At 43.3% G+C, this 12,606-nt stretch overlaps 1 protein-coding gene across 1 annotated transcript in view; it reads right to left on the bottom strand.

The window, feature by feature from the left end:
* The window catches only part of ABCF3 (ATP binding cassette subfamily F member 3), a 117,459-nt gene that overhangs the window by 66,862 nt on the left and 37,991 nt on the right, over positions 1-12,606 (bottom strand). The window contains exons 12-14 of the mRNA XM_078667090.1: positions 6,401-6,456; positions 4,613-4,813; positions 998-1,074 (exon numbers count right to left, since the gene is read on the bottom strand). Of these exons, the coding sequence (XP_078523216.1) occupies positions 998-1,074; positions 4,613-4,813; positions 6,401-6,456 (334 nt within the window). The remainder of the gene's footprint in view (positions 1-997; positions 1,075-4,612; positions 4,814-6,400; positions 6,457-12,606) is intronic.

Below are 12,606 nucleotides of genomic sequence, written 5' to 3'. Positions count from 1 at the left end.
GCAAGATATATGGCTTAGTGGTATATCTGGTTGGCTACCTGTATCACTTAACCAAACTAATTCTTATATTTTACTTAATCGGTAATGGACCCCATTACGTTTATTCCATGCTAAACGTCTTCCTTCTGCAGAATGTTGGCATTGTAAATTACAACCTGGTACGTTGCACCTTATGTTATTTGAGTGTCCTTTAGTTCTTAAGTTCTGGTTCGAAGTTTGAGATATTATAACAAGGATTTAAAAAATTCAAGGAGAGTGTTATTATGCAAATCTATTATATTATCACAAAATGTAAATGTTTTAGAAAGTAAACTTTTCAATTTTCTAATTTCAGCAGCATTGAAATCTATTACTTATTGTTGGAAAGATAGTTCTTTATTATCTGTTAATGCATGGTGGTCATGGGTTCTTTTTACGAGAAAAGGTGCTCAACTATCTTTCAAGGGGATTCTTCATAATTCGATCTCTTTTCAATCGTTTTGGTTACCTGTTGATGTATATTTATCTATTAAGTAATGTATGGATAATTTGTCGTTTTGGCTTGAATATATATTCAATGAATGTACCTTTTGTTATAGTAGCGCCATTAAGATTTAATGCTCTGATTTTGTAATTACCCCTTTCCTTCCTTCCCTTTTTTAGGTTTCATATGAATATGTAATTTCTATTTACCTATTGTAATTTATATATGCCTTCGATAATTTATTGACATATATTTAGGTATTTAGGCCCTAAAGTAATATTTTTTATATTGTCCTTGTTTATTGTCTATATATAAATCCCAATAAAATATTATGAACTTAAAAAAAAAACAATTACATGTCGAACCACAGTATATTTAAAGATGTATAGTCAAGTCATTCCAATGCAGGCACAAGACAGCACAAATACCTGCAAAATGTTGAAACGCTTTGGTATCATCAATGTTCTTGCTGCACTAGAATAAGAGTGAAAGGTCCGCACAGTTTTGACATAAGGGAAAAGAGAACGTACTCACAGCTTTTCCAGTAGTTTTAGTTTGCTCTGGACCTGAGACGCTCGATTGGCATTGTATCGGAAACGGTCAATGAATATCTAAGAGAGAAAAAGGTGGAGCAAGATCACATCAGTCCCTGAAAACAGTGTCACAACACATTCAAGTTGTACTCATCAGAGCAGCACTTTCCAGCACTCACTAATTAGCTTTGAAGTTTTGTCTTATCCAGCACTAGATTTTTCTTATATTTGCATGGTTGAATCATTCCCTGTCAGGCTGTGAATCCCCCTGTAACTTTACATAGCAGTAAACAGTGTAAACGTCTGTAGGCCTCAACAGCAGTGTTTGTTTAGTAGCACAACCACCTCAAATGAAACAACCCGAACTTCAGCCAAAGACGGGGAAGTGCTGAGCTCTCTACTACCCCTAGAGGCCACCATAGCTCAGACTTCAACTGCATGTCGTGTATGAGAGAGTCTTATACGAAGGAAAGGGAGTCAGAGGGATAGCGAGTTTCAGCTCACCCTCCCAATGTTACTAGATCACAAACTGAACTCCACTTTCATGAGCTGTAAGGATGCTGAAAACACAGATTTATCTAGGGGTATTTCCTAAAAAGAAAATGAAGGCCCTCACTCACTGAGGTGACATGCATAATCAGCGGACCCCTCCGTCATGAAATAGTGATTATCCTTCATTTGAAGCTTCTTCTGGTCCTGTAGGCATCACTTTAAAGTTAGTGTATTGGAGTAATTCAATCAACGTATTCACACTCCCCATCACAAATTAAAAACACAGGATTTTGAAAGCTATATTGCACAGTGTTGAGTGTTTCCCCGTTGTTAAGGTCTAACATTTATCCCGGGCATTCTTCAGGGTTGTGACACCATTTGCATACATGTGCATAGTGACCCTAAATGTTAATAGGTTTGTCCTTCTGACCCGTAAATGTGAACATTAGAAAGACATTTTTACTCTACACCGGTCAGAGCTGTGTGCATTCTCTGGTTATAGTGACTGGGAAAAAAAATGCTTACATTAAGGATTTTTATATATATATATATATATATATATATATATATATATATATATATATATATATATATATAACAGCATACATAAGGAGGTTGGTATTACATGCTCCCAAGATCACCACAAATCACATATCACTGTATGTGTTGTTTACACACCCTACCCATCTCCATTCTCACAAAAAGTGATCCTCCAGTCATGAGCCGAGATAGTCTGAACAGAACCTGAAGGCCTTATTAAGTGCCTCCAGGCTTGAGCTTGTTGGGCAGTCTGCTGTGTGTGGGGATGGGGGGATGTGGGGGAGGGAGGAGAAGAGTTATAATGAATTGGATATACAATTTATACAGACAAAGTGGTACTCTCAATTGATGTCACCCCATTCAGCAGTATGCCAGCGAGAAAGCTGAACAATGAATGTTTTGGCCTCTGACTGCCCATTTCAAGGTACACTTCCTGCGTTTCCTGCTCTGCGTACCTGCACAATAGTCATTTCTTACCTCAGTGCCTCACTCGGCGTGAATGCATCTTTTTATGAAAAAAATTTGGCTCCACGTTGAAGCCTGTCTACTTTGTTGTTTATTCATTTCTGCAGTTATCCTAATGGTTGAGCCTGATCAAAAACACACTGTTATGTGTTCCCTCAATGGTATTTCAAAAATATATTTGATATAACTATGAGTGATGAACAAAGATGAAAGGCATCTTTTGGTGCAAGTCAAAAATAGTCCATAATGTCATTTTCATTGTGTTTTGAGACCAAGTGATTGACAAGTATAGTAGTTCACTTCGTCTGATGTATGGTACAGCTTTTTTCTATTATATGGTTTTTACATTTCTGGTTGTCATACCTAAATATTCCAGTTTACAGAGACACATTTTTATATAGACTATTTCTTCTATTACAGTTCATGTGCGACCTTAGCTACCTGGTATTACTCAAGCCCAAGTCGGATTTTGTTATGTGTGTACGTCAATTTACTAATCTCACAATTCCTTCCACATCAGCAACAAAAGCTTTGCACTCGGTGGATGTCCACAGGTGCATTAAATTCAACACAGCCAAAGCACAGGATGTACAAATATAGGACCAGCTGTTAATGTCCTTCAGCTAGTCAGAAAGAGGCCAGACACTATCCAAACAGGGCACAGCAAGTTGGCTATGAGCCAGCATCTCCTTTTGCCACAGTAAGGTGGAGTGTCCACTCCTGGGCAGAGAGAGGACATATTCTACAAGTAGCACGTTGACAAACTACTGTACATAATACTAGTGGGTCGTAACAAGACATTCGCTGTGCTGCTATGTCGAAAATCAGGGTCATTTTCGCCAATCACTACTTCCTCGAACGCAGCCATCAACTTAGCAGTTGGGCAGACAGTTTCTCGCAATCAGCCGGTAAAGCTTAGCCTGCTTCCCGCCTTATTCAAATGTGATGTACTGCTTGCTGTTCTGACTCAAGTATGTCAAATATATCAAAGATCCAATGCTTGAGAAGAAATTAGTTACTAAACTGCAACTCCAGTTATCCAGCATTAGCATCTCTCATATATTCACCAGAACCCCCCTCCTTCATGGTCCGAGGCTCACTTCTAAATTAATATTCTACACAGTTGTGCTTTAAAATATGAACTGTAGCGGCATCTAAAGGGACTGGAGTGCTCAGCACTTCCGATCCACTAGAAGAAGTTTGTGTTGCCTCAAATGAGGTACATGTGCTACTAAATCAACACTGTTGTTGAGGCTTATGCCCATTTTACTGCTATTTAGGATTTCTGGGGATTCCCAATATAGATAGAATATGCCAGAAAATGACAGCAAAAGTTATGAGATGGTTAATGAATGTATTTTAAGCACTAGTGTGAAGATGATGGCGAAGGAAGTATTATCAAAGATACCCAGAACCTTGTCTACAGCAAGAAGTATTTCCTCACAGTGTAAATCAGACTTCATACTCAAACCTTCTCTACGATGTTTAGCAAAGTGGAAGAATATCCACTGGAACTGAACAGAGACAATTAACTAATTAAATGTAGACATTGGGGCCTTAATTAAGCCTTCTCTACAGTTCACCATTTTTTGGCCTCCCCAAAAAAGTTAAGATTGCAAAATGAATGCTGCTTAACATTGACTGCAAGAGATTAAAACCAGAGGCCTCCAAATGGGACACCTTGACCAGCTGCCAAATCATATCAGGAAACTGCATTCTGTGGTGGGGGTCAAAAGTCTCTCTAGCAAGCGTACAGTAGACCAGAAAACAGATTGTTACTGAAGAGTAAATGATATGGAGCCTCTAACTTCAAACATGCTGCAGAGGTGGCATTTGAAATTTTAGGTTAAGTACCTAAAACAGGGACACACTAATTTACAATATTGTGGTGTGCAGGAAGGGCAGAATTAATATCAACATGACCGAACATCATGCATGTTGATACGTGCTGCAAGTTTGGTAGCAGAAGAAACCAAGCAGTGATTGAGCCAGTCTCAAACATGCAACTTACTCAGCTTACAGCAGTGTATTTAGGAGTGAATAAACTATAACAGTGTAATTACAGGGCACAATTAATCAGACCTTTCAATGCCAGCTTGTAGCCCCAAAGACTCTGTACCTGGATGTGCTCTCTGTACTGATGCTGAGCTTCAAATTCGCGCTGCTGGTTCTTTAGACGTTCTTCTTTGATCTTCATGAAGTTTTCAAAGTCTCCACGGTACGTTTCTAGGCGCTGAGAGTGCAAGTGGATGATGTCAGTGGCTACAGCATTCAGGAAATTCCTGTCGTGGGAAACTACAAGGATGGTGGACTGCCAAGTCTGTAAAAGAACAAAATAATAAACAGAGCTTCATGTACGCACTGACAGGATGGAAGGGCAAGAGGTATTCAACAGCTTGAAGGACAGACACACACTAGGGCAAGAGATGGGATCCAACCTAGAACCCAAATAAAATATGGTTGGGCACAGAACAACAAATAGGAGAGCAACATTTTAGGAGAAATCCAAATTTAGCTAAAAAGAAATACCAGGTGAATAGAGCTGAAGGAAAACTTTCATTGTTCAAGGCAAGCTAGAATCATCGAAAAAAAAATGCTATTCTTTCTAAAGTCACAAGTAATTCTGAAAGGCAGCAGAAGAGACAAACATAAAACCATGAGAAGGGCTCCCCTACTGCACCAAGGACTAATCAGGCAACGTGCCTGCAAGAACACTCCACATAAGAGACTAGGAGCTGAACAGAGCTAAAAGGTTGGGGACTACACAGACACCAGAACGAAATAAAGGGCAGCACATGCCAGGCAAGCCCAGTGCGAAATAGAGAAAGAGTGATGCAATCCCAGGGCATAAGAGCCCAAGAAGATGATCTAGCACAGACCTTGTGCCAAGTTAGGGCACAGAGAGAAAGACTGTGGAATAGTAAGGCCCAAACCAAAAAGTGCTGCTCTGTTGTCACTGGAAGACAGACTTGCCAATTATCACCACTGCTCAATAAAAGACTGATGACTATTTTAGGGTAAACGCGTTCTTTCTCTCCTTAGAACGCTAGGTGATGCATCAGATTTGAACAGATAGAAATAGGACAAACTTCAGTATTACAGGCTGAGACCAAATAGAACAGTCTTCAGTTCCATCCTGAATTAATAGTTTAGCTGCTGTGATGCCCAAGCACCACAGTGCCAGATGCATTTTCAAATGTTCAAAGTGGCCTTAAGAAAACATGTCTTGTCTGGGTTATTTCCCATCTATATCTGTGTCAGGTGACTAGGTTGTATACATATGATCATTATGCTCTAACCGCATCTCTTAGAGCATCTATTTATCTATATATATGCACACACACTGTTGCAGTCAAGGATCAAAATACAAATTATGGTTAAAATAACCAGCTCCAATAGCAAAAGGAAATAAACCAGCTACACCAGAAGATCCATTTTAAACGGTTGAGGGCCTTTAGATGGGTAAGGCATACCAAACTCACAAGATAGATGGTACATGTAGCAGGCACATATAGCTCTTTACAGGTCCAGTATCAAGGAACCAACATTTGATGTGCAGGGCATGATGGAGAATGTGCCACACGTATAACACTTCATAAGCTTACTGTCTCCTGCTCCATGGTTTAAGGGAGGCTCCTTTAAACGATTACTGTGGATGCTATGGTCAAACAAGGGAAGTCCACAGTTCAAGGCTGTCCATCAGGAAGAGGCAATAAAAGAGTTTAGAGGTAAAGGGTGGGGAGTAGGAGTAAAACAAAAAAAAGTAGGAACTGGATACCCAAAGACACCAACTAAGCCCTTTAAATTCTAGAGGTAATGAATCTGGATCTCATACTGTTATTTTCTTAGAAACAGCAGAAGTGTATTATTTACAACAAATCTTTAATTTAGTTAATATAGCACATACCTGCAGGTAGTTCTCCAACCAAATAATAGCCCGGACGTCCAACATGTTTGTAGGTTCTGAAAATCAAGCGTATGCGTGTAAATGGTGTGCTTAAGGAAAGGGATCAGTTGTGACATTCATTTAATCCATGCAGCAAAATATGTGCAAGGGTAACCGTTGCAAATGGAAAACTGGCTAGGAAGTTAGAAGAAAACAGACACAAATATTGAAGCTCAACAAAGAATCCTGTACCAATAACCTTACGAAAATATTGCACTGGGTAAGGTCGAAGATTTGTTGTCAGCCAAATGTTTTTACTTTGGCATGTAGAAACTGTGAGATTAGTCCAAATTGTCAAGGCTAAATTACGTACAAGTTCCTACAAACTGTAAGCAAGCCAATGTTTTCTGGTGACCATGTCTATTGCACATTTTCACGTTCGAGGAATATGCCAACCTTTTATTTGGTTTAGCAATTTTAATACCATAAATCATCTAATGAACTTGTACATCTTTCCTTGGGATCCCAGTGAAACATCATAACATTACAGTGGTTCGTATGAACAGGGCGCTATTGTTAATATATTATTATACGAGAGGATTCCTTTAGGAAGCTGGCTCTTTATATAATGTACCAAAATGAGGCGCACTGTGTAGAGTCCAGTTATCCCGAATTAGTGTACAAGGGCTTGCTTTAACAATCCCATGGTGCTGCATTTGTGATAGTGTGGTCGAGCAGCCTTAGGCGCACCATTGAGGAGTGTTAGACATTTGTTGGACACAGAGTCAATAAATAAGACACACACTAAATAAGGAAACCAGGCGCCAATTTGTAAAAATAACACAGATTTTTGTAACATTTTAGACACTGAGATCTTCGGGATCAGGTAAGTACTTTTTGTGTTAACAATTTTCAGAGACTTAGAAAATACAGCTGTCAGATTTGAGGCATGAATCTCGAATGTGGTAATGTTATCCTATGGGAGAAAGAGAAACCTAAATTGCATAGGGTCACTTGTAAACGACTCACATGGTCTAAGAAAGCACCAAGAGTTTAAGGTTACCTGCCCTGGGGCATCTGGGAGCAGAGGTGCTTTCAGCAGTGGTAGCCTCGAATGCTACACGCAGAAGTCAATGGGGAACAGAACCTGCAAAGAAAGGCTGCAAGTAGAGACTAGAACACCAGTTTGGCATAACCCAAAGAGAGGTGTGTGTGTTGGGGGGGGGGGGGGGGGGGGATGGGGGGTGCTCGGCTTTTGATGGTGTCAGGACCACAAAGACACCATCTGTTTCAATGGGCTTGAGCTGGGAGGCTCGGTGCATAACATAACATGTGTATTTGTAAAGCGCACGATTACCCGTAGGTGTCTTGGCGCTGAATAGCAGATGTTTATTGTTACCCAACTCAATGGTACTCATTTTATCGACCTCAGATGGATGAAAGGCTGAGTGGACCCGGCGGGATTTGAACCTGTGACCATGAGGTCGAACACAGGCCCCTGTAATGGACGCATTAGTCCACTGAGCCACCAGACCCGGGGTTTTGTCCGGCTGGTCACAGGAGTTAGAGGCTCACAGTTCTTGGGTGACCTGGACAGAGGAAGGAAACAGGGAAGCAGGGCCTCTCTGGATGAAGCCCTCATGGATCCTTAAGTCCCTCGTCGGTGGGTCAGTGTCCACATTGGACACACAACAAACCTTGGTCGCTGCAAATGCTCTGGTACCCAGGGTATTGGTGTTTGGCTGCTCCTTGAGGTCCTGGTGTAACCAAACTTGACAAGGAGACTAATCACACCTCTTAGAGCAACAAAGACATCTTTCTGGAGTGCTTCTCCCTTGGTGGGGCCAATGGCCAGCAACATGGTGGGCCGGGCAGATGCTTGTTGGTCCCTGCAGCTGGTGGCTCCTCCATCCCAAAGGAAATGCTAACTGGGTGTCGAAGTGCTGGGCAGTTCTCCAAGTTTAAGTTAAGGGGAGTGAAGGATAGTAGCCAATAGGCTACATACTCTTGGGGTCACTACACCTCCTATATGACTATTTCCTGTGGGGAGTGGGCATAACCCTGCCCAAGAATTCCTAAGTATGCCATTACAAAGATGGATACTTCTGTAAAGTCATGTCCACCTCCGTTTAGCCCACCTTAGGGGTGTACCACCTTAGCCTGGGGGTAGTAGGCACACCTACCGGACTAGCTAATTTTCCCACCTGTCCGGGTGCCAAAGGGCTTTAAACAAAAGTGATCGGCTTTCTCTCCAGTGAGGGGAGCCACATTTGCATTTCAAAAGTGGTGGCCTCTTTGACGCTCCCCTGCCTTGGGATGCTAATCAACAAGTCACTCTGTGGGAGGGTGTGTGAACACCCTCTTCCTGAGCAGGTCGTCTGTTCGTCCTCCTGGAGAGCAAAGGTCCTCACCCAGGGAGGTAAGAAACCAGTCTCGGGTGGCAAGCTGACAGAAAACAGTCAGCTAACGCATCACAGGCTGGTAGGTTCTCTGTGTGCATGTATTTACAAATCCAGTACTGGAATCAGGGTGGGTTTGTGAATACGAGATGTTTGAACCAAACATCCCTATTTTCAGTGAACCCAGCATGTAGCTGGGAAACTCGTTTTCACCAGTGTCCAGTACATGTTTTTTAAATGGCTTCCCTGTTCACCTGTACTGGCAGTACTGGAACTGACCAGTACAGGGGCAGATGTGCTCAGGCAGATATGACCACAGATGGAATATAAGGCACCCTGCCATAGGGCTGTAAGGCCTGGGGTGGTAGGGGTGACTTACAAATATTACACGCAGTGTTTAGGGGACATGGCACACAGGGATGTGTGTCAGGTCGGGTTTTTACTTTTGTCTGCACCAAAACACGCAGCCTGCAATGGCAGTCTTGCATGAGTTTGGCAAAGGGTCCCTTAGGGTGGCACAGTTCGTGCTGCATCCCTTGTGGACCCTCTTTAGTACCTCAGGCCCTGGGTACCATTTACTAGGGACTTCAAGAGTGCTAAAGGTATTGCCAATTAGGGGGACAATTGTACAGTTTTTGGGAACGAGATCTGGCACTGAAAACCCGGTTATGGAGAGAAGTGTGCATGTGGTAGATTTGTCTTTGTGTGTATGTTGTGGAATACATAACAGGTTGGAGCAACCTAGGCTGCTTCACCATGCTAGGGACTAAATAACCCAAAAAAGATCTTGCATGCCCTCTCCTACCGTATGTCCATATGCAGTTCATTCCTCTCCCGTTGTACAGATCACTGCAGCAGAGCGGTTATGTGTCTGGGTTTCATCACCAATGAGTAAAATAGATGAAGGAAGCACTGTGCTCACCTCACATGTACACAACTATTTAGACTGCACAAACACTGTGAAAAAGAGGTGGTTCAAAGCTACCATATGAAAAATAATTATTGACAAATCAGAGCTCCTGGTTGGCAGAAAATAGCTGGCACAGCGGGTCTAACCAACTGACAGGAAGATATTTTAAGAAACTTTCAAATGGATGCAATTTGGACCGTTAACTTTGAAGACTAGGAAAGTACTGACAAAATTTAACTTGCATAAATATATATCCTCAATTTTTATTCTGCAGTGGCATTAAGCACACTTTTTGGGTTAAAGAGAAACAATTTGGTTAGCTTGTGAGCTTTCAAGTTCTATTTAGAAAAAACAAATTCATTCAGACTGTGAGCATCTGTTGATGGACTAGTAGCCCACTTCAACCCAGACCGGAGGCGACGGGTTCAGTGGTGACTTCGAGTGTCAGGATTTGGCAGTTCAGGAGGCCTCGGAGTCTTCTCTTTTGGAGTTTCTTCAGAACAGTTCTGCTGTTCACCAGTGGTCTAGTCTTTTTTGAAGGCTGGCATTCCTCCCAGGTTTCTGGAGTCAGCTTCTGCAGGACCCGTCGACGTAGGCACAGTTTTCGACGAGGGATGTAGACAGGCCAGCGGGCTGGTACCAGGTCAGCTGCTTCTTCTCTCCTCTTCTGCAGCTCTTCGGTGTCCTCTCTCCTCTTATGCCATGAGGATCTGTTTCTCTGGTGCCAGGGGCTCTCCCAAATACTATACTTAGGCATGTGTTGGGTAGTAGTCAATGGGCTACTGACCCTTGGGAGTCACTACGCCCTCTATATGACCACTTCCTGTGGGAAGTGGGCATAACCCTGTCCCAGAATTCTGAAGTATGTCATTACAAAGATGGCTACTTGTGATAAAGCGAGTCCACCTCACAGTAGCCTCACCTTAGGAGAGGTACTAGCCTGGAGGGGGCATGCCTACCTGACTAGCTAATTTTCCAAGGCACCTGAACAAGGGGAGGTAGGGGCTTCCACTCCTGTGAGGGGAGCCAGATTTGCATACCAAAGGCAGATCCTTCTTTGAAGTTCACCGGCCCAAGGAGGCTAATCAGCAGGTCATCCCGTGGGAGGGGGTCTTACACCCTCTTCCTGGACAGGCTTTTTTTCCTAGGTCTCCTGAGAGCAAAGGCTCTCCACCTAGGAGGTCAGAACAGCGTCTCAGGTGGCAGGCTGGCAGAAACCAGTCAGCAAGGGCACCAGAGGATTGTAGGTTTTCAGGAGGCACCTCTAAGGTGCCCTCTGGGTGCATGTACTGGTAAATCCAACACTGGCATCAGTGTGAGTTTACCAATACGAGATGTTAGATACCAAACACCCCAATTTTCAAGGCCACCATGTAGCTGGGGAACTCGCTTTCATCAATGTCTAGCACATGTTTTAAAATGGCTTCCCGGGTCACTTATACTGGCAGTAATAGGACTGACCAGCACAAGGCCATATCTACTTATGCAGGTGTGCCCTCACATGTAATATTTAGCACTCTGCCTTAGGGTGGTTAGGCCTGCTGTAGGGGTGACTTACAAATATTACGTACAGTGTTGGGGGCATGGCACTCAGGGATGTGACATGTTGTGTTTTCACTTTTGCCTGCACCAAGACACGCTGCTGGCAATAGCAGTCTTGCATGTGCTTGGTGAGGGGTCCCTTAGGTCGGCACAATCTGTGCTGTAGCGCTTAGGGGCCATCTTAAGTACCTCAGGCCCTATTTTCATACAAACCACAGGAGCTCCTCCCACACTCTACACGACACACGCCGCCCTACTGCAATATATTAAAAGACAATGGGTCCCACAGCAGGAGGAACCCCAGACAAATGAATTGGTTAAATTCCTGTATTACATGGGGTGTGGTGGCCATCTTATTAAGTGGTTATATTTCAGTATCGGGACACATGCCCAAATTCCGCTGGATGTCACGCGGCCACAATGGGAGGTGGACGTGAGACGGGACCTCATGGACATGGAATGGGGGGGGGGCATATTGGCATACCCCCGGAAACTACCGCGCAATGCTAAATTCAAGTTTATTCAATGCATGCTTATACATAGAGCTTACTTGACGCCGCAAAGGCTGCATAGGATGTGCCCGGAGACTGCGCACTGCTGCCCCCGATGCAGAATACCCAAAGCTGACCTCCTCCATATGGTGTGGTCCTGCGCTTGCCTGGGTGAGTTTTGGAGGGAGGTTACACATATGTTGGGAGACATCACATGTCTGCCCATGAGAAACACGGCTGTAGAATGCATTCTAGGGGTTTGCAAACGGACGAAGACACAAGATTCAACTTCCTTTTTTTGGACCTAGCCCTTAGTCGCAAAAAGATCCATTACCATGCACTGTAAGTCAGCCAGAGACCCCACCTTAGGTGGGTGGCATACTGAAATGCTACGATGGATGGGAGATAAAAGCGCGGCGCTGCTTAGGGAGGAGGCCCGTGGCCTAAGGAAACATTCAATCTAACTAGATTGGGATGCCATGGTGGAAGTATTTAGAAACATCCCCCCGGATGCTGCTACAGACGTTCCAAACACTTCATAGTTACTGGGATCACACGATAATGTGCGGATTGACCCCCGTGGGTAATAGTTCAAGTAGTGGAATCAGACATTGGACATAGAAACTCAAATTACCTAGAGACGTCTAATAGATCTGCACATTCCATAGTTTGAGCCGGGGGAGGTGGGGGGGGGGGGGGTGCATAAGGCTGTTAGTAGGGAAGACTGGGTATTTGGTTACTTATTTATTAGGACTATTCTGATGAATATGCTATACATCCTGGAGAACTTAATGCACAGAACTAAATGTTGGCTGAATTCTCTAGGGATGATAATGATGATGGCTAAGTAACGTACTGCATGCAGATATAATATAACAGAACGTA

Source organism: Lissotriton helveticus, chromosome 11, assembly GCF_964261635.1.
Source record: "Lissotriton helveticus chromosome 11, aLisHel1.1, whole genome shotgun sequence".
Taxonomy (NCBI): domain Eukaryota; kingdom Metazoa; phylum Chordata; class Amphibia; order Caudata; family Salamandridae; genus Lissotriton; species Lissotriton helveticus.
Note: the sequence above shows the minus strand (reverse complement) of the source record. Positions and strands in the feature narration are given on the sequence as shown.